Below are 27,076 nucleotides of genomic sequence, written 5' to 3'. Positions count from 1 at the left end.
GCTGGGGAGGAGGGGCAGTCCAATGTGGCAAGGGGGCAGGTGCAAGAGGACTAGATGTTAACATATTTCTTTTACACATTCGTCCCACAGTCATCAATACCGCGTGGCCATGTTCTGGCCTTCACACATCTCATGCCTACTCCCAACTGGGAACTGTTCATAATTAGTAGACACAGTGTGTCCCCGCTGTGATCTTGAAATGACACACGCTCACCTTACCTCGCTAGATCTGGCTTCTGAGGAAGAGGCCCTGGACACGCATGAAGCTTCCAGAAGGCGGAATGGGGAAAGATGGAGGAGTCAGAAGACAAGTCAAGGCCAGGTACCACTTCTCCCAGCCCCAGTGGACTCCCTGCTCAGGTCTTGGGGACCTGAGCCAATAGAACACTGTAGCCTTAGCACCCAAGGTCAAGTTGTGAGAGGAGGTGAGACACACAATTGCGTTTCCCATCATGGTGCCAGTGTTAAGGCAACCCAATAGGTATCCTACTTGTCCCAACCCGGAGCCAGGCAGAGGAGCCAACAAGCCAGCAGAGGCAACAGGCTACTGCCTGGACAGCTCCCCAAAAAGAACACAGGAGAGAACAGAGCCTGGCCCATAGCCGGAGAGGAACGTCAAAGCAGGAGGTAGCTATAGCAAGCCTGCAGGTGCAAGCGAAAAACTTAGTGGATGGGGGATGGGGGTGGGGGATGGCTGAGGCCCAGACAGGATATGATGCATCAGCAGGTGCTGACATCAACCAGCAAGACCAGAGTCAACCTCCTCAAATCCACAACGCCAGGTGTTCCTGAGGGAAGGTGGTGTGGTGGGAGGTTACTCAGAATGAGACCAAGTCCCTGCCTTGCAGCGGGGCACTGGGCCCTCAACAGAGCAAGGCAGCTCGGTTCTTGAAGGAAGTTTACACTGACACCCGTGTGTATCTCTCCTAACACCTTTAGGGAGGCTCCGCCCTCCCTGGTGTCAGCGTATGGTGTATTATAGTTGATTTTGCCTAAGCAGGTGTGATTTTATTCTCCCCAAGACAGATCCGTACATTTAAAACAAAACATTACAACATTAAAACATATCGGGCCCATCCTGGTAGCCTAGTGGCTAAAGTCCTCACCTTGAACGTGCCGGGATCCCATATGCACGCTGGTTCTAATCCTGGCGACCCCACTTCCCATCCAGCTCCTTGCCTATGGCCTGGAAAAGCAGTCAAAGACGGCCCAAAGCTTTGGTCCCCTGCTCCCACATGGAAGACCAGGAAGAGGTTCCTGGCTACTGGCTTCGAAATGGCTTGTTTCCAGCCATTGTGGCCTATTGGGGAGTGAATCAGCAGATAGAAAATCTTTCTCTCTCTCCTCCTCTCTGTACATCTGACTTTGCAATAAAAATAAATTTAAAAAAATGTACAAGTCGTTCTATGGGTTTCTTCTCAAATGAACTTCTAATTTCATAGTTGATCTTGCTTGTTATTTTAGAATTTCTCGTTGGGCTATGGGGTATAATTGGCATGTTCATTACCAATGGGAAGTTTTCTACTGGAGTGTTTAGAAAGACCTGTCTCTCCTTCCTCATCCCTTTCGGCTCCTCCGGTCATTTCAAGATTACCCCTATGTTGGCTGCTACTCATATCCCTCCTCCAGCTATGGTGTGAGCTGATTACAACTACGCTTGACCTAAGAGGAAGACATCTCACTGATGTGGGAACACAAAAGGCCTTTCCTTAGGAACAGCACAGTAGTCTAGTAGGTTAAGCTTCTGATCGTATCACTCACATCTCTTAAAGGTGCCAGTTCCAGTCCCAACTACTCCACTTTCCATCCAGCTCCCTGCTACTGTGTCTGGCAAAGTACAGAAGGATGGCCCTGCCCCCATGTGGGAGACCTGGAAGAAGCTCCTAGCTCCTGGCTTCAATTTGGTCCAGCCCTGGTCACTTTGGCCATTTGGGGAGTGAACCAGTGGATGGAAGATCTGTGTGTGTCTCTTTCTCCCCTTGTAGATAAAAATAAATTAACTAAATAAAGATAAATACATCTTAAAAAAAAAATTTTTTTCTTGCCTTAAAGTTAACCCGTGCCACAACACCAGCCTCTCCAACTGTTTTCTTCTAAGAAATTTACAGCTCGCATATCTACTCCTGCGATCCATTTTGTGTTAATTTTTTTTTATAAATGGAGGAGGTAGTTGTCCAATCTCTTTGTTTTGCCTGTACATTTGCAATGGAAAGGCATGTTTTCTGTTGAATTATCTAGTCATCCTTGTTAGCAATCTGTTGAATGTAGGAATGAATGTTTGATATAGCACTCCTCTGCTGCTTTCCCAGCCATGCTAATCCTCTGCCTGCTAGCACTGGCATCCCATTGGGGTACCAGTTTGTATCCAGGCTGCTCCACTTCCCATTCAGCTTCCTGCTGAACTCACATGTGGCCTGGAAAAGCAGCACAGGATGGCCTAAGGTTTTGGAATCCTACACTCATGTGGGAGACCCAGACAAACTCCTGGCTCCTGACTTTTAAAACCACCCAGCTCTAGCCATGTGGCCATTTGGGGAGTGAACCAATAGATGGAAGAAGGTCTATCTTTATCTCTCTCTCTCTCCTCTCCTTTTCTCTCTGTAACTCTACCTTTCACATAAAAATAAATAAATCTTACCAAAAAAACCATAATATCACAAATTTTCTTACGTAAATCCTCAGGGTGCCAAGGGTTTCAGGTATCTGTGTACACACAGAGCTGTGACATTCTTTGATCCTAGAGTAGGTATATGTTCATCTACACGAATAACAATTGAGTGGTCTTCCAAAGTGTTGCTTTCCCAGGCATCTCTAAGGTTTCTCTTGTCATTTGTTATCAGTGAGTTTGGGGAAACAGAAGACCTTGAAACTAACCCTTTTTCCCCCTTAATCTTATTTATCTGAAAATAAAGTCACCAAAAGAGAGGGAAAGAGAGAGACAGAGAGAAAGTAAAATCTTCCATCAGCACCGGCACCATGGCATAGTAGGCTAAGCCTCTGTCTGTGCTGCTGGCACCCCATATGGGCACTGGTTTGTTTTCCGGCTGCTCCACTTCTGAGCTTCCAGGCTGGCTTCCTGCTTATGGACTGGGAAAGCAGTGGAAGATGGTTCAGGTCTTTGGGCCCCTCCTCCTATGTGGGAGACCCAGAAGAAGCTCCCGGTTCCTGGTTTCAGAGCTGTCCAACTCTGGCCATTGCCACATTTTGGGAGGTAAGCCAGTGGATGAAAGGTCTGTCTCTCCTTCTCTCTGTGACTCTACCTTAACTCTACATCAGTAGGGAGTTGGATCAGAAGGGGAGCAGCCAGGACTCGAACCGGCATCATCGTGGAATGCTATCATGTGCACACCAATCCTATAAACTTCCTCTTTGCCCACTGCCCAGACTCCAGTGCCTCCTCAGTGACTCCCACCCGAGCAGCCTCTCTCCACTACATCATCTTCCACCTGAGCCATGCTCACTTGATTTGCATGTGACCTTTCTATGGTGACATCTTTCGAGTTAGGAGGAATCCCTCTGAGCCAGGCACTGCAGAGAAGCGGTTGCAGAGCTGCGCCTTGGCCCAGATCTTTTCCTGCCTGCCACTTATCTCACCTGTGATCAACAGAACATAAGACTGTGCAGGCTCCACTGTGCTCTTGGGTACCCAACTCAGACGGGAAAGCCTGCTGCCCCGCCCAGGGACTGATGTCAGCAGTTTCTTCGGAGCTTTGCACGGATGCTCGAGCAGGTGTCAGCCTAGGACAACAGTGTGCCCACTGGGAGCATCTTTCTACAGCTCACGAGTCTTCATCCCTTTGACAGATGATGAAAGTCGTGCTTGTCTGCTGAGAGAACTTTTAGGATGCCTAGAAAATGAGAACATGATTTATTCCTCTCTAAAGTGGCTTGAATTGGCCATTATCGGATGGTATCTTCCCCCAGCGAGCTGTTTCCACACCCCTAAGTGTCTCTGCTGGTCTACTCAGGTGGCTTCCTGCAAACGGGAGACTTGTCAGATCAGCCTCCCAGATGTCTCTGCTCGCTGACTCGCATCCTGTTCAACTCCTGCACCCCACAGAGCATCCTCTCTCCTTAGAAGCCGCTGTGGGGAGCTTCCTGCCCTGTCCTCCCTCCCCGCCTTTCAGCAGCTGCTCAGGACACACCTTTACAGACACTTGGAAGCCCAACAAGTGCCTCTCTCTCTCTCTCTCCAAGCCCCCAAACAGAATTTGTGACCTTCTGAGTGCATTCTTTTTGTCAAATTCCCAGAGATGATGATGATGCAAACCTTTGCCATTTTGGTTCATACTTAAAGTTGAAATGATGTAATTCTTGATCCCCCAATCCACCCACCGTTTCTGGAACGAATCAGTCGATTTTTATTAGAAATGCACTGGGGATTTTAGAGCTAGGATTAGCAAACTTGATATAGTTAAATAGAAACTTGAATTGCCAGCACAGAGCCCTCAGTTAAGAGATAAGGCAATTCACTCATTTTTGGGTGAAAAACAATTGCGCTGCGGTCTTAGATACAATGGTTGTTGGTAGTTGGTCTCAGGGGTGATTGGGACCTTGTTTCTCCAGAACTTCATTTCCTTCCAGCAATCAAAGAATCTTAAGTACTTACAAGGACGCTACTGTGATTTTTTTTTTTTAATTTTAGCACCTGGTGGACTTTCGGTTTTCTCAGAGGAGAATTTGGAGTCCTTGTGTGTTTTTTAAGAGGAGTGGTGTGACCGTGCCAAAAGGGGTAGCGTATATGTCTGGTTCATTTGGGCCCAGAATGTCTACAGTCAGAGTGGATGGTCACTGCCCAACACAGGACAGAGGACGCCAAGTGGCTGCGACCATGAGCGGTGTAAGGAAGGACGGCTTGGGGCTTGAGGGAGGTGAATATTATGGAGCCAAAGTGGGACCATGAAAGGGAAGCATGAAAACCCCTAAAGTTTGAAGACCCTTTGTATTCACTGAAGCATTTTTCCTCTTCACAGGAAACAGGTAAAATGAACTTGATTATTCAATAGTTTGAATAGTTCCTCCTATGGGACAGAAACTGCCTGGCTAATTCTTATTTTGTTGTGGCTGTTGTGTTATGGAGGTAACAACTCCCATCATATAAAAATACCCACTAGGAACCAGCACTATGATTCAATTGGCTAATCCTCAGCCCACAAGTGCCTGAATCCCATATGAGCACTCATTTATGTTCCAGCTGCTACACTTCCCTTCCAGCTGTTTGCATATGGCCTGGGAAAACGGTGGAAGATGGCCAAAATCCTTGAGCACCTATACTCATGTGGGAGCCACAATAGAGGCTCTTGGCTTCAGATCAGCTCAGTTCCGACCTGCGGCCACTTGGAGAGTGAACCACAGTGGATGGAACATCTTCCCCTCTGTGTCTTTCCTTCTATCTATAAATCTGCCTTTCAAATAAAAACAAGCAAATCTTTAAAAATAAACAACTAAAAGACGCCGTCTACTTCCCCCTCATCCTGCTCAACTCGGTGCCAACAAGCACGTTAGCAATATTGCGCAACCACCACTTGGTCCGGTTCCAAACCATTTATGTCACTCCAGTAGCAAAACTGCTTCTGTTGTTCTCATTCTGCAGCTAGTCTGCACTCTGCAGGAGCTAGGGGAATGGCAACACAGGACGGAGGATCTTCACGTCTGACAATTTAGTTAAACCCACTCCTGGGTGGGAGGCTTGCTAGCTTGCTCTTCATGATTCTATTGCCAACTAGGAAGGCACTTTCGGAGCTGATGTGGTAGCACGACAGGCTAATCCCCCACCTGCCAGTGCTGGCATCCCATAGGGACCCTGGTTTGTGTTCTGGCTGCTCTACTTTCCAATCCAGCTCCCTGCCTGTGGCCTGAGAAAGGGTTAGGGGTGGTTGTCAGCATAGGCTTCAAACTCCTGTCCATTGCAAGCAATCATCACCCCATCCCCTGTAACCTTGGAGCAAGAGGAGCCCGGGGTGATTCAAGACAATGGAAGCTGCCACCTTCTCTGGCAGAGGGATGGCAGCTGGGGGTCATGCCCTCTGCTGTATGCTACGGCCGGCAAAGGCACAGTAACATCCACAACCGCCAGGCTTAAAGCCTCCAACTCACTGTGGCTCCATGGATGCACTTGCTACTCTATCAGGAAAGGGGAGGCAGCCTCTGGCTGGGCAGATCCAGAACCATCCTCTAGCGCTGACCTAGGCAAGCAGGTGTTCTCATTCTCTCAGTGATTGCTCCCCTTCCCTTGAGGGAGTCCAGGCGTCCCCACGCAGCGAGGCAATAGAAGCATGGGCAGTTGTAACTCTAGTACGCATCAGGTCATCCACCACAAACACAGCACAGAGACACTGCGCATGCAGTTATTTTATTCCATTTCCATAAAGGCCACATAAGCTTGCTTTTCTTTTTCTTTTTATTTTACTTGAGAGAGAGAGACGGGAGAGGGAGACAGAGTGCTCCGATGCACTGGTTTACTCCTTACGTGATCACAATGGCCACGGCAGGGCTAGGGCCGGGGCCAAGAACCAGGAATCCAATCCAGGTCTCCCATGTGGATGGCAGGGGTTCAGTTACTAGAACCTTCTCTCCTGCCCACCATGCTGTGCACTAGCAGGAGCCGGAGACAGAAGAGACTCAAACCCAGGCACCACAAGGGGAACACGCGAGAAGCTTCATCGCTAGCTTGAATGGCTGTGGCCTCGAACTTTCCCTTTCAAGATCACATTTCTGACAATCAATGGTCTGGAGACGCGCTGAGTGCAGAGCAGGTAATGACGTGTCAGCTTAACAGAAGCATCTTAAACTGGTTAACCCTGTACAGCTCATAGGCAGGGTTTTTATCTGGGAGGGATCTGCGGGCTCCCTGACGTTGTTGGAGTCTTGGCTGAACTCTGAGCAAGAGGGCTATGAAGAAGGACACGACAGCCACTATCTCAGTGGTAGGAAAGGATCCATCAACAAACACCTTGTACGAAACGACCGATCAAACACTTGAGTCATCGAAAAGTGAACAACTGGAACCAATATTTGTAACAGGGCATTTTTTACAATTTCATAATTTTTCAGTCACTTTCATGTACGTCAGCGAGAAGTGTGATCTGCTTCTTCTTACCTCTACTCATGACACTTCCAAATCACTAAAGAAGTACCGGCACCCTTTATCGGTTCCCTTGAATTTTCATTTTGAGGGCAGTAGTTACAAAGCAAGCAAAAGAGCCCAGACAGGTGTATGCTGGGCTTAGAGTACTATTTGTAAGATTTGCATAGTTGCCTGTGCTAATTAAAATCTAAACCCATCCACAGGCAAAGGAAACAGGTGTTTGAATTACCACAGGTATGTTTAGATTTGAACCTCTCGTGTTTCATGTAGGGGCATCAGATCATGCTAACGCCTGCATCCCCTCGCACTCGTGGATGCAAAAGGTTTGCCTTCCATGAGCAAATCATCCTTTACAATAAAACTATCAGACAGGTTTGTTGTCTCACCCGTTGTTTCTACACAGAGCTGGTCTCTTGGGTTACGCTATAACCTGCAGTTGCTTCATAGGCATGCTAGAGTTTGCGTTATCATCCCACAAAAGCTAGAAATTAACTGGCGGGGAGAGGGAGGCTCCCCCTTTTCGGCAACAGGAAATAGTGATTGGCTCTTTCGGGCAAATGTTGTGTCTGCAGAGAACCCCATCAGGTCAGGCTAGGAGAGAATGTTCTTTTCCTTCCAGCTGTGATTCCCCTCGGCACTCAATGTTTTACAGCCGTTCTCTTCCAGAGAAGCCTGGTGTCCAGGGGACCCTCTGGCAGGTTGACTTTGCCCCACTGGAAGGCGAGGAGCTGGGCACAGAGGAAGACAACAGCTCTGCGTGGTGGGTGGCTGCAAGACTTCTCCTGCCACCTGCTGGGGGGAACCCCTTCCTGGGAGACCACGGCAAATCAGCTCCAAGCCCTGCGGTGTGCACCCGCACTTCTACAGAGCGTCATGCAGGTCATGATCCATGGTGGACTGCGTGTAGGAGGAGCTCGGGGTCTCCGCAGAGTACAGCCGCAGGATGCCACAGTCCCGGCACAGCACAAAGGGCCCGCTGCAGGTTTTAAAGAGTTGGACTATGTACTTGCGAAACTTCAACCCCAGGAAAAAATAGATGACTGGGTTGAGGCAGCAGTGCACAAAGGCCAGTGTCTCCGTGGCCTGGATGGCGTATTCCAGGTATCTCTCTAAGGTGCAATCCTGGAGGACCTCCAGCTCCACCAGCGTCTCCAGGAAAATCACCACGTTGTAAGGTGTCCAGAAGCACAGGAAGAGGACCACCACAGTGAAGATCATCTTCACCGCCTTGCTCCTCTTCTCATTTTTGCAATTCTGCAGGGTCCTGATGATCATGGAGTAGCAGAAGAGCATGACAGCCAGAGGTACCACCAGCCCCAGCACGTTGATCTCCAGCAAGCTCAGCACCTTCCACGTGGTGGAGTTCACCGAGAACCTGGCCTGGCAATAGGTGTGGTTGCGCTCGGTGTAGCAGGTGCTGAACAGGAGTCCCGGGAGGGAGGCAAAAATGGCCACGGACCAGGTCACCAGGCTGGTGATGACACCGTAGGTCAGGGTCCTGGCCCTCAGGGAGAACACGGCGTGCACGATCGCCAGGTACCTGTCGATGCTCATGAGCATGATGAAGAAGATGCCGCTGTAGAAGCCCACCAGGTACATCCAGTAGATGAACTTGCACAGCCCTAGCCCGAACACCCACTGGTCCGCAGCGTAGTAGCCCCAGAACGGCAGCGACAGCACAAACAGCAGATCAGAAATGGCGAGGTTGAGCAGGTACACGTCCGTCATGGACTTGAGCCGTTTGTACTTGAACAGGACTAATACCACCACTGAATTCCCCAGCAGCCCCAAGAGGAAGACCAAGGAGTACAGAGGGGGCAGGAAGAGCTTCCCGAAGGCCTTGACGCCATCTTTGGTGCAAGGCTTGGGGAGGCTGTCGTACAGATAGTAGTTGCTATAAATGCTTTCATCCAGTGTAGTGTCGGGGAGATCTGTGGGGTTCATTTTTTTTTCTTCTTTTTTCTCAGTTGATGGGGTTATTCCAGGCAGATCTGGGCCAACCAGAGGAAGCTAACAGGAGAGAATGCAAGCCAAAAAGAGCAAAGGTTAGTCAGATGGGGTGAGACATACACCCAGGGATGCGCTGTTCCGTTCCCCAATCGTCCTTCCTTCCCCCGCTGCAAGGGGCGCAACTCCTCCATTGGCTGTACCACCACACGAAATGGCCCTGGCCTTGCAAGACACATGCATGGGGCACAAATGCCACCTCTGCCACTCACTGACTTCCTTACCTGTCCAGCCTCTGTGTCTCCTGGTTTTCTTCTTTTTAAACGTATTAGCACAGCTCGTGTTGGCACCACGCGTTAAGCTTCCACGTGCAATACCAGCATCCCAGCTGGCTGCAGTTCTGGCTGCTCTACTGCTGATCCAGTCCCCTGTGCCTGTGCCTGGGAAAGCACTGGAGGATGGTTCCAGTGCCTGGGCCCCTACCAACCACACGGGAGACTGATGACGTTTCCTGGCTCCTAGCTTCAACCTGACCCAAGCTCGGATCATTGCAGTCAGTTCAACAGTGAATCGGGGGTTGGAAGATCCCTTTCTCTGTGTGTTTCTCTGTGCCTTTCAAGTCAATGAAATTAGTCTTGCTTTGTTTTTGTTTGTTGTGTTTTCATTTTTAAGATTTATTTATTTTTGTTGGAAAGGTAGATATATAGAGAGAGGAGAGACAGAGAAGAAGATCTTCCATCCGCTGGCTCACTCCCCAAGTAGCCACAACAGCCAGAACTGAGCCGATCTGAAGTTTCTCACATGGGTGCAGGGTCCCAAGGCTTTGGGCTGTCCTCGACTGCTTTCCCAGGCCACAGCAGGGAGCTGGATGGGAAGTGGGGCTGCCGGGATTAAAACCGGCGCCCATGTGGGATCCCAGGCATGCAAGGTGAGGACTTTAGCTGCTAGGCTACTGTGCCAGGGTCCTAAGTCTTGCTTTGTTTATAGTGAATCCTACCAGAGTGGAAATTAGCCTGAGGACTCTAGAAAAGCTGCACTACCCCAAGAAAAACTCCACTGCCCTGCCACCTTTACGCTTTACGCTTCCCTCCAGCAGCAGCCTCAGAAGTCAAACCCTTCTTGGAATCACACTCATGCCCACATGTATCTCAGAGCAGTCAGACACAGAGGACTGCCCAGCCCTAGGCCACCCCCCACTTCCTTGCTATGCTTCCTGGCACCCGGACATTAACGAACAAAACCTCATCGTGGGGTTCAGCAATTCACATCTCAACCTCCCCCATCTTCCCACCTAAATGCCCAAAACTGTGTGTTGAGCAAGACCAAGATTGTTCGTTTACTTTTGCAGGTAGATGTTGAAGGGCGGCCAAATAAATTTGTTAAGTGAATATTCATTCTACTCCTGCACTACCATTGCAACAGTGAAAACTATAGGGAAAAAAAAAAAAAACAAGAAACACGCAGGACCAACGAACCACGCAGTTCTCAGAAACACAGAGCAGAACACAGTCTGTGAGTGGTGAGAGTCATTCCGTAAGCCCGGCACATCGGGTGCTTCCTGACGCTTTTTCAATGATTGATGGCATGGCTTTGGATGGCAGAGTGAGGAAGAGAACAGAGCATCTCCCACAGACTGCTTCACTTTCCAAATGCTCCAAAAGCCAGAGCTGGGATGGGCGGAAGCCTGACCTAGGAAAAAGGTCCTGGTTACTTGAGCCAACCCCTGCCTCGGTAAGAATAAAGCCAGGTTTTAAACCCAGGTTCTCCAATATGGGATGTGGGCATCCAGGGAGTGCCTTCCGTGCCACTCCAAAGGACTGCATCAAATTTACATCTTTTTTTTTTTAATGAATGGCGTGTAAGTTTCTTTTTGAAAGATGTATCTAGTTTACAGAGTGTCGAAGAGAGACGGAGAGAGATGAAAAGAGGAGAGAGTTTTCCATTCACAAGTTTACTTCCCAAACGCCTACAAGAGCCAAGCCTGCGCCAGGCTAAAAAGCCAGGAGCAAGGAACTGCATCTGGGCACTCATAGAGGTGCCAGGATTGCAAGCACTGGACCAGCCCTGGCTGCTGTGGGCACCGGGGGAGCAAGCTGCAGGTTAAAGAATCTCTGTCTCTGCTCTCTGTCATTCTGCTTTTCAAATCAATACAAGTGAATAGGAACTAGGGCGATGGCTCAACAGGCTAAGCCTCTAAGCCTCCCCCTTCAAGTGTCAAGATCCCATATGGGCGCCGGTTCTAGTCCCGGCAGCCCCACTTCCCATCCAGCTCCCTGCTTGTGGCCTGGGAAAGCAGTCGAGGACAGCCCAAAGCTTTGGGACCCTGCAACCGCGTAGGAGACCCAGAAGAAGCTCCTGGCTCCTGGCTTTGCTGGGCTCAGCTCTGGTCATTGCAGCCACATAGGGAGTAAACCAGCATACAGAAAATCTTTCTGTCCCTCCTTCTCTCTGTGAATCTGCCTTTCCAATAAAAATAAATAAATCTTTTTTTAAAATAAAAGTAGATGAACAAAAAACAAGGGTTTTCACCCCACCTTCTGGGGACCACAACTCCTGAAACAGCAAGGGAAAGCTCATAAGAATGGAAGCCAACATTTAATCTGGTACCAAAAAAATTTATTGTTAAGCCATAAATCTAAGCTGAAAATTTTAAACCAGATTCGTATTATGAAAAAAACCGCACCTGGATTTGAAACTTCTTTTGCCCCATGAGAAACTTTGAATTCCATTTTTCCACCATCATTTTGAAATCCCTTGTACATTTCTTTCCCACCCTGGTGGGAAGGCCCACGAGAATAGGGGAGGACATGAGCTTTCAGAAGGTTGCTGACTGGGAACCTGGACAGATAGACAGGCAGGCAGGCGAGCAGACCGACGGACAAACAAGCCTGGAGGAACATGCTTCTCTGGGGGGCTCGCTCTTGCTCGCTTGCGCGTGCGCATCCAAAGCCCACTCCCTTCCCCACTTACCTGGCTTCTCTGAGGTGGCTCGGTGGATGGTCTGAGCAGCAGTGCGAGGCTTGACTGGAGCGGCACAGCGTTAAGAAAGGCAGGTGCTTTTGAAGAGTGTGTGGTTTCCTGTGAGCACATGCTGAGTTCACTGGGGCCTTTTTTTTTTTTTTAACTTGAAAGGCAAAAAATTACAGAGGAAGGCAGGGAGAGAGGAGGTAGGGAGTGGAGGTAGGGAGAGACACAGAGAGTAGCAATGACTGAAGGGCTGGGCCAGGTCAGAGCGAGGCGCTCAAGCTCCACTTGGGCCATCTCTTGCTGTCTCCCCAGGCCCATTAGCAGGAAGCTGGCTAGGAAGCAGAGCATCCCAGGCTTGAACCAACACTCATCTGGGATGCTGGTGCTGTAAGCGACTGTACCACAGCACAGCCTGTAGTGTGGCGCAGGGGCGGGGGGGGAAGGGAGTCAAGGAAGAAAGGTTTTTTTTTTTTAATTAATTTTTTTACAAACTTGACATAATTAGGGTAAAAAGGTTCAAGCGCTACAGGAAGATGGGCAAGACAATTAGTTCCATATTGTTTCCTTAATATATCTGATGTAAAAGGGAATTTTAAGGGAGAAGTCCCACCCAGTCTCCCACCCACCCCAGGTCCCGGATATGGGGCATGCTCCGAGGTTTCTTGCTCAAGTGGTTTTGATAGTTCAACAGTTCTTAATTGCTGCCACTCTCATCACTCCAAGCACGATGAGGTCATTGAAGAATCCACTGATTGACATGGTCCATCATAGAGTCTCCGTTTGCCCAGTTAAGAAAAGCTTTTTTTAAACGCAAGGTTTTGGATTGGGTACAATTGCTCAACAGGTTAGCCCTCCACAGGCAAGCTCCAGTATTCCATATGGGCACCAGTTCCTGTCCTGGCTGCTCCACTTCCCATCCAGCTCCCTGCTTCTGGTCCGGGAAAGCAAGGGAGGATGGCCCAAGTCCTCGGGCCGGTGCACCCACATGGGAGACACAGAGGAGGCTCCTGACTTTAGATCGTTGTGGCCATTTGGGAAGTTAAGGGCAGATTGAAGATTCTCTCTCCCTGTCTCTCCTTGTCTCCATAGATCTGCCTTTTGAATGAAAATAAAAATAAATCCTAAAAAAAGAAAAAAAAAGTTACAAAGCAGTGGGCTTTTGATTTGGCAGCTCACACACCAGTGACTCACCCATATCCCGTGTCCCATGTCAGTGCACCTGGGCTCAAGGTTAGCGCCCACTTTGGGTGCCAAGTAATGCCTCAAGTGATTGCCATGGCTGAGTTCAGGATTGAGTTCCCAGCACCCGGCTTCAACCTCTGCCCAGCCCCATCTGTCACGGACACTGGAGGAGCGAAGCAGGCAGCGGTAGTTCTCTGTGTGTTCCAATCGGTGTCTTTGAAACTGTTTTTGCTGGAAAAAGCCTCAGAACCCACACCACTCGTGGGGATCCAGCCACACTCAGATGATTCCAACTGCCGAGATTTGGAGATGGCCAGCAGGTGGCGCAGGCGCGCCAGCATCTCCCAATCTCCCTGCCCTAACGCTTAGATTTCAGGATGAGAAATTCAGAACTCTGCCTTCTCAAGAGACCATTCTAGAAAATGCACGTATTTTAAAACATGCAAAATAATTCCATGAAACAAATAACGCCTAAACCCATAACTCTCATTACCCAAGGACTTCTTGTTGAGAAAACCATTTTGTTTCAGTATACAGACCTCGTTTTCATTCCAAAACACAGCGATGGTCTTGATGTAGCGCGTGTGCCATTTTATTAAGCTGCATGAGATGCACATGTTCTGCCAACTGGAATTACCCCCAATTGAAGCAGTTCACAAAAAGGTTATATGTAGAACTGAACAGTTCACCTTCCCACCCCCGCCCGACCCCCCTAAAAGCAAAGTGCAGAGAGGGAACAAGATCTTACACCTATTGCTTCACCAAGTGGTCCCCAACCGCCAGTGCTGGGCGAGGCTGCAGCCAGGAACTTCTGGGTCTCCCACAGGGAGCTCTAAGACCCTGTGGGAGGGCCTGTGGAGGCGGCAGGAGGCAGGTGACAGACTGTGGCTGCCACCCTTTTGTTCCAGGATAAGAGCACTGCGGGGCAGGGGTGGGGCACGGACGTCCGGGATCTCCAGCCTCCTCCTGCGTCCCAGCCCCACTTTCCCAGCCTCCTCCTCCCTCCCCAGCCCCGCCTCCCCCAGCCTCTCCTGGCCCCAGCCATTTCCTGACAGCCCCACATCCAGCCTGCATCCCAGACTTGCTTAATTACAGGCGCCTCGGAGTTGAGAGCTGGAGTACCCACACCCCTGCCTCCCTGTGTGCCACTCACATCAGTAGGAAAAGAAGATGAGACAAAAGACTGGGCAGGGGTTGGCATGGTGGTGTAGCATGTTAGTCCGCTGCCAGCAGCACCAGCATCCCCTCTGAGTGTAGCTTTGAGTCCTGGCAGCGCAACTTGCAGTCCAGCTTCCTGCTTATGAACTGGGAAAGCAGTGGAGGACGGCTCAAGTCCTTGGACCCCTACACCCATGTGGGAGACATGGAAGAAGCTCCTGGCTCCTGGCTGTGGATCAGCTCAGCTCTGGCTGTTGTAGTCATTTGGAGAGTGAACCAAAGGATAGATGATCTCTTTCTATCTCCCCCTCTCTCTGTAATTCTTTCAAGTTAAACTTAATCTAAGACAGACAAGAGAAAAGAAAAAACAGTATTCACCTTGAGTCTGTTATTGTGTCTGAGGACATTTCAAGATAACAAGTGAAACCTTGGGCCCGGCAGCATGGCCTAGCAGCTAAAGTCCTCACCTTGAACCTGCCAGGATCCCATATGGGCGCCGGTTCAAATCCCGGCTGCCCCACTTCCCATCCAGCTCCCTGCTTGTGGCCTGGGAAAGCAGTCAAGGACAGACCAAAGGCTTGGGACCAAGGCATTGCAGGCAGAGCCGCTTCCTGCAGTGTCAGCAACCATATAGGTATTGGTTAAGGTCTTGGCTGTTCCACTTCTGATTCAGCTCCCTCATAATGGCCTGGGAAGGCAACAGAGAATGGCCTCAATCCACGAGCCCTTACATCCACATGGGAGAGCCAAAAGATGCTACTGGCTCCTGGCTTCAGATCAGCTCAGCTATGACCATTGCAGCCTTTTGCGGAATGGTGCAGCAGTTAGAAGATCTCTCTGTGTCTCTCCTTCTCTCTACATAATTGAAAGGCAATTTTTTTTTTTTCACTGAAAACACTTTATTGGCCTTTTGGCTGTAAGTGGGAATTTATTTGCCAGGAAGGATGATCCATCATACTTCTGCTGGAACCAGCGCATGGCCTCCATTTTGCCGATTCTGTGTTTGGTCCCAACGTAGCCTGTCCCGGGCTTCTTGTCTGCGATGCTGAAGCCTGGCCTGTCCAGCGTCACATAGAAGTCCAGGCCGTAGATGCCAATGCTTTGGCCGTATTTAATAGAGAGAGGAGAGATGAAGAGAGGTCTTGCATGGATGGTTTACTCCCCACATGGCAGCAATAGCTGAGTTAAACTCATCACAAGCCAGGGAGCCAGGAGCCAGGAGCTCTGCCGGGTATCCCACGTGAGTGCAGAGGCCCAAGGACTTGGCCCATCCTCAACTGCTTTCCCAGGCCACAAGCAGGGAGCTGGATGGGAAGTGGAGCTGCCGGGATTGGAACCAGCACCAATATGAGATCCTGGTGAGGACTGTAGCCGCTATGCTATCACACCAGGCCCTAGAATTAAATTATTGCAGTTATCTTGTCAGGTGTGTGAGGTAGCTCATTGCTATGTTAATGTATATGTCCCTAGTGGCATATTTTTTAATATATTGCCATGTTTATTTGCTATACCTGTATCATGTTCAGAGATTGAATGATCACAGTATGAGGACTATCAGCTCGAGCAATCCAGCCATGCAGTGAGCAGGCCCTTGTCAGCTGTGACGCAGCCAGCAGCGGTCTGTGGTGAGGTGGTTCCTGACTAGCACTAGCTTCAAAAAAAATTTTTTTTAAAGATTTACTTATTTTTATTGTAAAGTCAGATATACAGAGATGAGGAGAGAGAGGAACATCTTCTGTCTAATCATTCACTCCCCAAGTGGCCGCAATGGCCGGTGCTGTGCCAAAGCCAGGAGCCAGGAACTTCCTCTGGGACTCCCATGCGGGTACAGGGTCCCAAGGCTTTGGGCCATCCCCAAATGCTTTCCCAGGGAAGCGTGGCCGCCGGGATTAGAACTGGCACTCCTATGGGATCCTGTCCAGTGCGAGGCGAAGACTTCAGCAGCTAGGCTACCACGCATGGCCCATCATTCCCTTCTTTAGGTGACTTATTTCTCCTCATGACCTGGGGCAGCAGCTGGTTTAGGTGAGCAAACTGGGAGAGAAACAAAACACATGCCCTGGGTCCCTGCTCATAGTTGGCGATGCCAGGACTTGCAGATCTTGCTGTTCTGTGATTTCTCTGTCCTGTTCTTACTGGAATGTGCTATGCCCTGCAATGCAAATGAATGCCCAACAGGCAGGTGTTGCGGTATAGTAGGTCAAGTCACTGCCCGTGACGCTGGCATCCCATGTCAGAGTGCACCACTTCTCTTATAACTCTCTGATTATGGCCTGGGAAAGCAGTGGAGGGCGGCCCAAATGCTTGGGCCCCTGTCACCACGGGGGAGACCTGGATTCCAGGGTCCAGTTTCTGCCTGCCCCAGCCCTAACCATTGAGGCCACTTGGGGTTGTGAACTAGTGGAAGGAATCTCTTGTCTGTAAGGCAGTTGTAGAGAGAGGAGAGACACAGGGATCTTCCATCTTCTGGTTCTTTTCCCACATGACCACAGTGGCAGTGCTGAGCCGACCTGAAGCCAGGATCCAGGAGCCTCTACTGGGTCTCCCACACGGGTGCAGGGTGCCAAGGACTCGGGCTGTCTTCTGCTTTCTCAGGCCATTAGCAGAGAGCTGGAGGGGAAGTGGAACAGCTGGGATACGAACTGACGCCCATTCGGGCTGCCAGCACTTACCAGTAGAGGATTAGCCAGTTGAGTCATTGTACCAGTCCCTAACATGAAATTCTTGAAAACACAGGTTAACTATGACCTCCTGACCAACTAGAGGTTAATATACTGTTCTTGTCCCCCATGGAGTCATCAACAAATATGTTAGGGCAAAATCCAACTAATTTCTGTCCTAAAGAATTAAATTGAATACAAATATACTTCCTAATTTTTTTCAGCATTTTTTTTTTTACTTCTTTTTCATGATAATTCCTTAGGCTCAGAAATTTCCCCTTCTAGCCTCTTCCATCCCTGCTCCCCGTCCTTAATCTTAAAAGGTAACAAATCGGGCTCGGCAGCGTGGCCTAGTGGCTAAGGTCCTCGCCTTGATCCCATATGGCCGCTGGTTCTAATCCCGGCAGCTCCACTTCCTCTCTGTCTCTCCTCCTCTCAGTATATCTGACTTTGTAATAAAAATAAAATAAATCTTAAAAAAAAAAAAAAGAAATTGTATAAAAAAAAAAAAAAAAAAAAAAAAAAAAAAAAAGGTAACAAATCAATTAGCTTAAAAAAAAAAAAAGGCTTCCCATTTCTGGGTGAATCCCACGCAGTGTGTGGTTTGCTGTGTGCGCATTCTTCTCTGGTACAACTTTCCCCATACATTGTTATTTTCTTAGGAAAACAAAAAGGCAAAGCTGCAAAGAAAATTCTTTTTAGAAAGGCAGTTGCAGAGGAAGTGGGAATCTTCTTCCTTCTGCTGGTTCACTCCCCATGTGGCTATCGGTTGATCCGAAGCCGTTTTTTCATGTCTTCCACATGGGTGCAGGGGCTCAAGGTCTTTGTGCCACCTGCTTCGGCTGCTTTCCCAGCTAGTAGCAGGGAGCTGCAGGGGAGCTAGAGCACCTAGAAACTGAACCTTGTGCCTGTAAGGGATGCTGGAGCCACAGGAAGACACGTTGCCAACCCCAGGAAATTCTGAGCACACCGAGCCACACTTTTGTCCACCTAGCACGCCGAGGGCCCTTCCCCGACCCTGCGGTTCAGGCCCAGCAGTCACTGCCCACCCCACAGCCCTGACCTCAGCTCCAGCTAAGGTTATACGTGGGGCAGATCTCTCCGGAAGCACAATGCCTGCTGGCTAGCTGCAGGCTGGTACTGGGTACTGAGTACTGGGATTTCTAGTTTCTTGTAACCATTCTCTGATTTAAATGACTACAACAGCCAGTGAAGGGATATATCAAAGCCAGGAGGCAGCAACTTCATCTGGGTCTCCCATGCACTTGGGTCCCCTTCTGCTGCTTTCCCAGGTGCGGTAGTAGGGAGCTGGATGGGAAGGGGACAGCTGGGCCGAGGACAGAGACAGGTGCTCAGCGTCTTAATCTACTGAGCCAAAACGGGCTTCTACTTAAAATGCCGGCATCCATGCACTGTTGACAACAACTGGGCGCTCAGCGCCCCAGTGGCCCCCAGCCCCACATACTCACCAGGTACACGGTGCGTATGGCCCCTAACCCATGCCAGATTAAAGAACCACACAGACGCAACATGCCCATGGAGAAGAAACACAACCCTTGTTTATTTGATTCGACAAAATAAAATAAGATGCATAGGAACAATTTTAAAGTCCAGAGAGACCCCCAACTTTGTTTTATGGCTGTGATAGCGGATACAGCATCTCCTTGCTATCCTGTCCAGCCTTCTCTGTGGACCACAGCGATACATTCAGAAGCCCGTGAGCAAACACAGGAGTTTGGACACCTTCCCACCGTTCTCCACCTGCTCATCGCTGTCATGCCTGTGGCCTCTATTGACAACGCAGGATGCAGAATGCAAAAGACCCAAAAGAGAGGGGGGAAAGGCACCCCCCCAAAATAAAAAATCCCACTTTTGCCTGAAAATCTGGGGTTGCAAGAAACATCTTCATTGTGCCTAAGCGTTGAAGCACATCTACTTTGCACGATGGAACCAAACCATCCAAGATTTTACACTCCATCAGGCGGCATGCCCACATGGAGTTTCCCAATTCTGTACTCAATCGCTTAAAAAAAAAAAAAAAAGACTCAACTCGAGTCACATGTTCTTCAAAAATCAAAGCATCCTTGCTGGCCAGACATGAGAGCTAATGGACAGTATTAAGTGACAGTCGTAAAACCAACACTAGCAACCCATCCCACCCACCCAAGTACACCTAACATGCTAGTTTAAAACTTCCCTCACCCACCCACCCTCACCTGCATTGATTTGAGGGGAAAAGAAAAGATACATTACACCCTGAAAAGAAAAAAATTCCCCCAAATTGTGGAAAAACCTTCCTCCAAAAAGGGGGGGGACTACACAGATAGCTAGAAACAGTAGGAATGCTGACAGAGCTGGTTATTGGGGGAGTAAACACGCAGTTACACACGTCAACATTCAGCCAGTGTGCTCTGAGGTAGAGCCTTAAGGGGGGAAAAATACTACCTGAGTTTGTAAGTTAATACAATCATTAAAAGAGGTCTAAGACCATGTATTTAGAACCATGACTGGTTATGTGATGACGGGAAAACGTCCCGCCAGGCTGGCTCCATGCACCCGTAGTAAGCTCAGTTTGTAGAAGCGAAGTCATTGAGGTATTTCGCTGGTAAACCCAGCTCCTGATCCTGACCTTGGCCTTAGGACCCTCTCCAAGGGAAGCAACCACTTAACGGGGGGAGGAAAAGACATGGGGGGAGGGCAGGGAGGTCACTGTAGCATCTCTTCATAATGTGCTTCTCAAGTATTTAATTCACAAGGCTGGGGAGTGGGGAGGACCACAGCATCCACAACCCAAGAACAACCTGTTCAGTATGTCACCTTTGGTTTAGAGAAACAAAGTAACAACCGAGCAGAGGAGGGCAACACACACACACTTGGCCACCAGTTCAGTGCGCGGGACAGAATGGTGCCGGCTGCAACGTGGTGGTGGCGGACCGGTGCAGAGGGCTGCGAATACAATCAACAAGTCAAAACAAAACAAAATACCGATTCTCACTTCCTTCCCAGAGCAGGGGCTTCCAAACACTACACCTGTGAAAACTGCTCCTCCACGGGCGTATCTGTGGACAAGTACAGATAAAACATTTTTCTCTTGAAGAAGAGAGACCTAAAGGTCTTGATTTCCAACGGAAGTCCTCCTCCGCGACAGCAGTTATTAACCAGTAGTTTCCAAACACTGACCAACGAGGGAGCGCTCGGAGTCACCCTCTGGTTTTGTGGTGGGGGAGCTGGGGAGCTGGGGAGCTGGGGACTTCTGGATTACCGGATGTCTAGCAGATTTCGGAGATTTCTCCCGGGAGAAATCTAAGACACGTGCCGACATTTCTTCTAAAGAGGTAGATTCCCATTCCCATTCACTCCTTACTGGATTAATACTAGTCCTTTTTTTTTTCCTTTTCTTTTCTTGAGACCCATCAGACGCTAGCATGAGGTAGGTGACTTCTGCCCAAACGGAGGTAGAAGGGATCCAATGCAGTGCATGATGCGTGACGAGGCGAGGGAGCGTCCTGTCCCGTGCGCCCGGCCTGCAGAAAGGAGGCTCTGTGACGTCACCAAGTGTGAATACAAGAGTCTGACTTTTATACAGCCCCAGACTGTTGGAGTATGGTTTTAAATAAATACCCTAAATACTTTTTGGCACCATTGGACTTCTTTTTTCTTTTGATAAAGTAGCAGGAAAGGGGGAGGGGGGGGGACACAAAACGAAACAAAAACCAAGCCTAAAAACTTTGGCATCCCTTTCCAACTAGCTACCAGAACACAGCATCTTTAAAATCTCCAGGAGAGGGAGACAACACATTTACATGACAGTACTCTTGCTGCTTCAAGCCTAAAAGACTTCCCTCATCCGTAAGCTTTGGCTTAACTAGACTAAAACACACTGAGCCAATCTCAAGCCACCACCTCCCACTCCCCCACTCCTCCAAAAGTGCCCGGATTCTGGCAAAACGCTTTTTGGCCCAACACATTATTTATGGTAGATTCTCATGTCCCACCTCCCCACCCCAAATAAGTTAGACTTAAAAAAAAAAGGGGGGCAATGATTGTGGAGTCAGTGCATTTGGGGGCAGCCCAGGGGTGAGGATGTGTGTGGGGGGTTGGGGGTATCCCTGAGCTCCATCCAGTTTGCCAGCTGCCATATAGCACGGATCCCAAGACGGGACTGTAGCCCCGACTTGTTCATCGACATCGGGATTTATGACCTGTTAAGCTGGTTTCCATCAAAGCATCGCTACTCGCAGCAGAGTTTCAGTGCTCCAACCTGCATTGCCAAACATCCAGGGCTGTCACACCCCATCCCTGCCCCCCGACCGGAAGACATGGCCTCGTGTCCACCATCCCCCACCCCTGTGGGCATTTCTCTCTCTCCCCTAACACAGTCTCATCCACCAGGCAGGTTGGAGACTCCACTCCCAGCTCACTTCATGAAGGCATTTGCAGTGCCTAGGGTCTCAACGGCCTCTTCCCTAGGGAGTACCAACTCTGGCACTTAACCAACCGTGGCCTCTTTGGACTGTTGCACATCTCCAAAGTGCTTTGCACCCCTTGTTAAGTGGGGGCCAAGCAGGAAATCTCAGGCCGGCTGATCAGGTGGCCATGTTTTAAAAACAAAAGCTTCTTGTCACTATGTTTCTTGGATGCCAGTCGGGCACTGCTCCGAAAGGTACTGGAGATGTCCCAGCAAAGCAGAGAAAGCGGTAGCCTTGGCCACCTGACTGCTCGCTTCAGGAGCGGACGCTACTTGCCCTGAGCGTGCCCAATGCTTCGTAAGTCCTTTAGAATCCGATTGTGTCAGCTACCAAGGGGGAAACCCTGGTGGTGCACCCGAGTCCCCAGTATACAATGCTTAGGAGGTCATTTGTGTTAGCTGTGTTGCAGCAAGACAAGGTCCCATTCAGCTTTCAGAAGCTCCCCACCCAATGGGGAAGCTGACCTGAGTGGAGATCAGCCGGCAGATGCAGAAGGCCACGGAAACGGTACAAAGTGACCGAGTACATTCCACGCACCTATCCAAGCTCCCATTGCGATCTGGGCTTCTGAGGTCAGTCTGCATCCAGGATCCAGTCCACCTCAGATTTTTCAAGCAGTGAAAAACTATGTCTTTGGTGTTTTTTAGCAGGGCGGTGTGGGGGGCACTTGTGGGGGGGGGGGAGGTCGAGGAGAAAGACCAGCACCAAGTTACGGAGAGGCAAAATCAAAGGCAACTGACTGGGAGCTGGCAAGCAGAAGGGGTGCTTCTGCCAGCCCATTCTACAGTCTGGCAGCTGGAGGCAGCGCTCCGGCTCCATCCATTTGCTGACTCCAAAAATACTCCTATTTAAGAGCCACAGGAAGAAGAGACAGGGTAGTGTGAGGTGATAAAAAGGCCCAAAAAAGAGGGCAGTGCCAGCAATTGGACAGGCTCGTTCCTGCTGCCTGCGCCATCTCCCTTTGGGGGACAAAGGCAGATGGCGCTATTGGTTCACTTATGTGGCTCATTTAGAGAAAGTTCAAACTGCTCTGGGGGGCCAGCCCGTTTCCCTGCAGAGGCGCCTACTGTGAACTCCTGGCACCCCATGGCACCTCCAGCTCCTGAGATTGGTGCACGTGGGGCAAACCCTGGTGGGTTCAAAAAAAGTAGGGGTAGGGTGGGGCTCTCCTCTGCACCTGCTCCCCACCTGACAGGCGCACACAGCTGTGCACCCGGCTCCGGCTAGGCCACTGGCACCAGCTCACACTTCTGTATGTGGGAGCCTGGCTTCGCTGTTCATTCTTTGGTACAGGAACAGACTGCTTCATTTCAGGTCAGGGGTGATTTGGTTTACAAACCATTTACATTCAAAGGCCTTGGGGAGCGGGGAATAGAAGAATGACATACAGACACACACACATTAAGAGCAAGCCCAACCGGGAGGCTGTGGGACTGGGCCAATCCTTTCCGTTCATTGGACTTTTGCAAGCTTTCTCTTTCCCTGAACTTCCAAAGCAGGAAGAAATTGTGCTTTTTCATATCCAAGTCCGTTCCTTGGCTGCTTCTTTTTTATGGACAAGCAACTCCTCTCGCTACAGGAGCAACATTCACTGTGAGGCGGCCCGAGGGCCCCGTCCCTCTGCAGAGTCCACATTTGGGGGGTGGGGAGGGTGTCTTCCTTCATCCAGGGTCTCTTGGCTTCCCCTCTGCAGCACAGGCAAGCCCACCCAAGTTCACATGTACATATTCAGTCCGTGCCTGGAAACCCTGGGTGGGGGGGGTAGGGGAAAGTTGCTCTCCACCTGACTCCCCTCTCAAGACAAGAACACTGCACCAAAGAGCAAGCCACGTCTACCCATCAAAAAGATCCCCTGGGTGGTGGGGTACCCCTTTTGCGCTCCTGGTAACGGGTGTGCCCGGCACCAACCTTCTCTCCCGCATACAACCACACACGACCCCAACCTCCCGTCCCTGAAGACAAAGACCATCTAACCTAAAACTTGCCACTAGCCAGCCGCGGCCACAGCCACGGCCATGGCCACATCTCCTGGGAATGAGCGGAGATGCTGACTGAGGTAGATGAGCCGAACTGAGGAGCGTTTCTGCTGCAGCGTTTTTTTGTTTTGTTTTGTTTTAAAACGGATTTTCCCAGCAAGTTCAAAAACCACACTAAGCAACCTAATCCCGCATAAACATAGAATTCTTGAGAACATACTCTTTCTATCATGATGCAGTTTAAAAATCCTGGTTTCTTCCAGTTTCATGTTTTTTTTTTTTCCTTAAACTTAGTAGTTTTCTTGCATTTCCTTGGCTCAATCTACAGAACAGAATGCACCCCATCACGCTGCCCTCCTGGCCCAGCGACCGCTGGGTTGGTGCACGCTGAGCCCCTTGGCAGGGAGAGGAGGCCCCGACTGAGAAGGAAAGACAAAGATCCATGAGGTAGACAGGAAAGTTATCACTTCACAGGCTCCATCCCTGCAGAAAGGACACGTACATTCATCTGCAGAAACACAAAGGTGAGGTAGGACTCCAGCAAATGTCGTGCTTTTCTCGTTCTCTTTAAAATAAAGAGAAGAAAAAGAGAAAATTTCCCTGAGACGGTTTCCTCTTTGAAATTCAAAAGCAGGCAGCCAGAGAGAGAGAGAGAGAGAGAGAGAGAGGGAGAGAGAGAGAGAGAGGGAGAGAGAGAGAGAGAAAGGACAGACATATGTGTGCACACCCATGGAACCCAAGAGGCTGAAATTAGTAGACGAGGATTCGATTGTTGCCGAAATCCACCACAACGATCATGCCATCGGGGGTGACGGCAATGCCGGACGGGCGGTCCATCTGCCCGAAGCCGCTGCCCTGGGAGCCGAATTTGCACAGGAAGCTGCCATTGGATTCGAACATCTGAACTCGGTGGTTCCGGGAATCGGCCACGATGATACGCCCCTCCTGATCCACAGCCACGCCCTGTGGACGCAGGAACTGCCCATTGCTGGTACCCTCGGAGCCCAGGAAGCGCGCTGACTGGCAGTCGGGGTGGATGACCAGCAGCCGGTGGTTGTTGAAATCGGTGACCACCAAGTGGCCTTCGTGGTTGAAGGCCACACCACGTGGGGAATCGAAGTGCTTCCAGAGGGCGCCCTCGAAGCCATACTTATTCAGGAAGACACCGTCGGGCCCGAACAGCTGGACGCGGTGATTGCGGGTATCCGAGACCAGGATCTTGCCCTCGGGATTCACGGCCACGTCCCAAGGGTAGTTGAACTGCCCGTTCTTGGTGCCCTTCTCGCCAAACTTGAGGAGGAACTGGCCCTCGAACGTGAAGATCTGGATGCGATGATTGTCCTTGTCGGCGACCACGATGCGGCGGGAGGCGTCGCAGGCCACGCCAGCTGGCCGGTCAAACTGCCCAGGCCGGGAGCCCAGGGTGCCAAACTTGTGGTGGAAGGAACCGCAGGGCTTGAACACTTGGATGCGGTTGTTGCTGCGGTCGGCGACCACGATGTAGCCCTCCTTGTCGACGGTCACACCCCAGGGGCGGCACAGCTTGCCGTCACCATCACCCTCGCTGCCGAAGCTTAGGCCTGGCAGCCCGATGCCCACATAGCTGCGGCCCGACTTCACTACCACCTTGAAGGGGCTGTTCTCAATGTGCTGGTTGCACATGGTCACCGACACCAGGTGCTCGCCCTCCAGCTGGGGCCGGTAGCTCACCACGTACGTCCCGTTCTGCTGGTCAATCACTTCAGCACCAAACAGGTTGCCATCGGGGCCCAGGACCACGGCCGACATGAGGTCTCCCCCGGAGATGCGAGGCTCGCCATCGTGGTCGTAGCCGATGACGGTGAATGAGGCCACCTTACCCTGGAGGGCCCTCTTGAGACCCTCACCCGTGGCCTTGGTGAGTGGGGCAAAGGCCCCGCTGCTGACAAAACCAAAGGACTTGATGGCCAGGTAGAGAGCCTGGTCGGGGGGTGTGAACATGACTCGGTCATCTTCCTGCGGCTGCAGGAGACCCCGCACGGTTTTCAGCTCCTGTACCTGGGCCAGCATGCGGTCTCGGGCCACCAGGAAGTCGAGCGCCCGGCCCTCCTCCAGCACCTGCTGCACGGCGCTGATGGTGTTCTCTAGTTTGTTGAGGTGCTGCCGCAGCTTATCCACCTGCAGGTACAGGGACTTGGCCTTCACCTGGCGGATCTTCTCCACCTGCCAAGAGAGGGAGAGAAAGTTGGGTGCTTAGAACCAAGCACACCACAGAGAAACCCACACCACGGTGGAACACCAGGGTTCAAGTCCAGGCCCTGCTCCTGTGAATGGTGCGGCGTCCCTACCAGCCGCTCAGCAGGGAGCCAGGACCGAGTCCCCATCCCCGGCTTTAGCCTGACAGCCCGGGCTCTTGCTGGGATTGGAGGGAGGACCGTGAAGATGGAAGATGGTGCAGCTTTCAGCAGGTGAAATCGTTGGGTTCCACTGCAACACCAGTAACCCATATCAGGGTGCTGGTTCCAGCCCCAGCTGCTCTGCTTTCCATCCGGCTTCTTGCTAAGGAGCCTGGCCAATCAACAGATGGTGGGCCAAGTACCTGAGCCACTGACACCCACGCAGGAGACCAGGATGCAATTCTAGGTTCCTGCCTTTGGCCTGACCTGCCCTTGGCCGCTGTGGGCATTTCAGGGAGTGAACTAGCCGATGCAGAGAGATCTCTCTGTCTCCCCCACACCTGTTGTTCTGTCTTTCAAATACATCAGTAGTTGAAACCCTTAAAATGTACTAGGTAATACCAAAGATCATACATTTAGTATATGAAGAACGTGGGTGGATTCTATGCAAATATTGGGGTGTTTTACAAGGGACTTGAGCATGCATGGATTTTGGCAATTTCTGGGGGTCCCAGAACCAACCCTCCACAGGTAAAGAGGGATGGCAGGTTTTCCAAGCGACAACAATCAGGCAGAGAAGAGTAGGCTGCAAAATGCCAACTGCTTGGCATTTCATGAAGCCCAGGGTGGTGGCAGTGTGGACTGACTCATGTTACTCAACAGTGAGACCAACCAGGTGAGGGATGACGGAGGCTTGGACAACAGGTGGATGTCACAATTGGAAAGCAAACTGCTCCCAACTACAGGACATCTCTCCAGACTGGACCTCAGGGCCAGCTTGGCCCACAGACAGTGGGGCTACACGGGGAGCCGTGAATGGACACATTCTAAAATCTGCATCCCCAGAGCCTTTCTCCCACCGGCTGGCACGCGAGGAGCCCCAAGGTGGGCACAGCAAAGTACTGCTGCAAAGACTGTCACGAGTGTGACCTTGAAATCTACCTTGCCTAAACCATTCCTGCCTCAGGGGTCCTCAGGCCGCAGGGAAAACCGACTCCCCCATGCTTTTTCAAAGTCGAACAACTCTAAGCCATCTCGGCGTGGTGGTCGGGGGGTAGCATGCAGCTGCTCCCTCCACTGTCCCCACTGTCACACAAGGGACCCTGACTGCAGTGTGTCCTGCAGTGACCTGACCACCACCGCAACTCTACTTGAGAGCAGAGGTTCACACTGTTGCGAGGCTGGGGCTTTTAAGCTGCTCTCCCGTGGTGGTAACAGGGGTGTGGCTATGACCAGTTCCCCGCTGTTGCACTGC

The 27,076-nt window shown here is 50.7% G+C and overlaps 2 protein-coding genes across 2 annotated transcripts in view; both read right to left on the bottom strand.

The window, feature by feature from the left end:
• Positions 1-7,505: 7,505 nt before the first annotated feature.
• Positions 7,506-9,093, bottom strand: CCR4 (C-C motif chemokine receptor 4). Its single transcript, XM_004588246.2, has one exon. It carries the CDS (start codon positions 9,029-9,031, stop codon positions 7,949-7,951), a length of 1,083 nt encoding a protein of 360 aa, XP_004588303.2. The 5' UTR covers positions 9,032-9,093; the 3' UTR covers positions 7,506-7,948.
• A 15,067-nt stretch (positions 9,094-24,160) lies between these two features.
• Positions 24,161-27,076, bottom strand: part of TRIM71 (tripartite motif containing 71) — a 41,428-nt gene continuing 38,512 nt past the window's right edge. Inside the window, exon 4 of the mRNA XM_004588247.2 lies at positions 24,161-25,648. Within this exon, the coding sequence (XP_004588304.2) occupies positions 24,197-25,648 (1,452 nt within the window). The 3' untranslated portion in view covers positions 24,161-24,196. The remainder of the gene's footprint in view (positions 25,649-27,076) is intronic.

This window comes from Ochotona princeps, chromosome 30 (assembly GCF_030435755.1).
Source record: "Ochotona princeps isolate mOchPri1 chromosome 30, mOchPri1.hap1, whole genome shotgun sequence".
Classification (NCBI taxonomy): domain Eukaryota; kingdom Metazoa; phylum Chordata; class Mammalia; order Lagomorpha; family Ochotonidae; genus Ochotona; species Ochotona princeps.
This window is presented reverse-complemented; position numbering and strand designations above follow the sequence as displayed.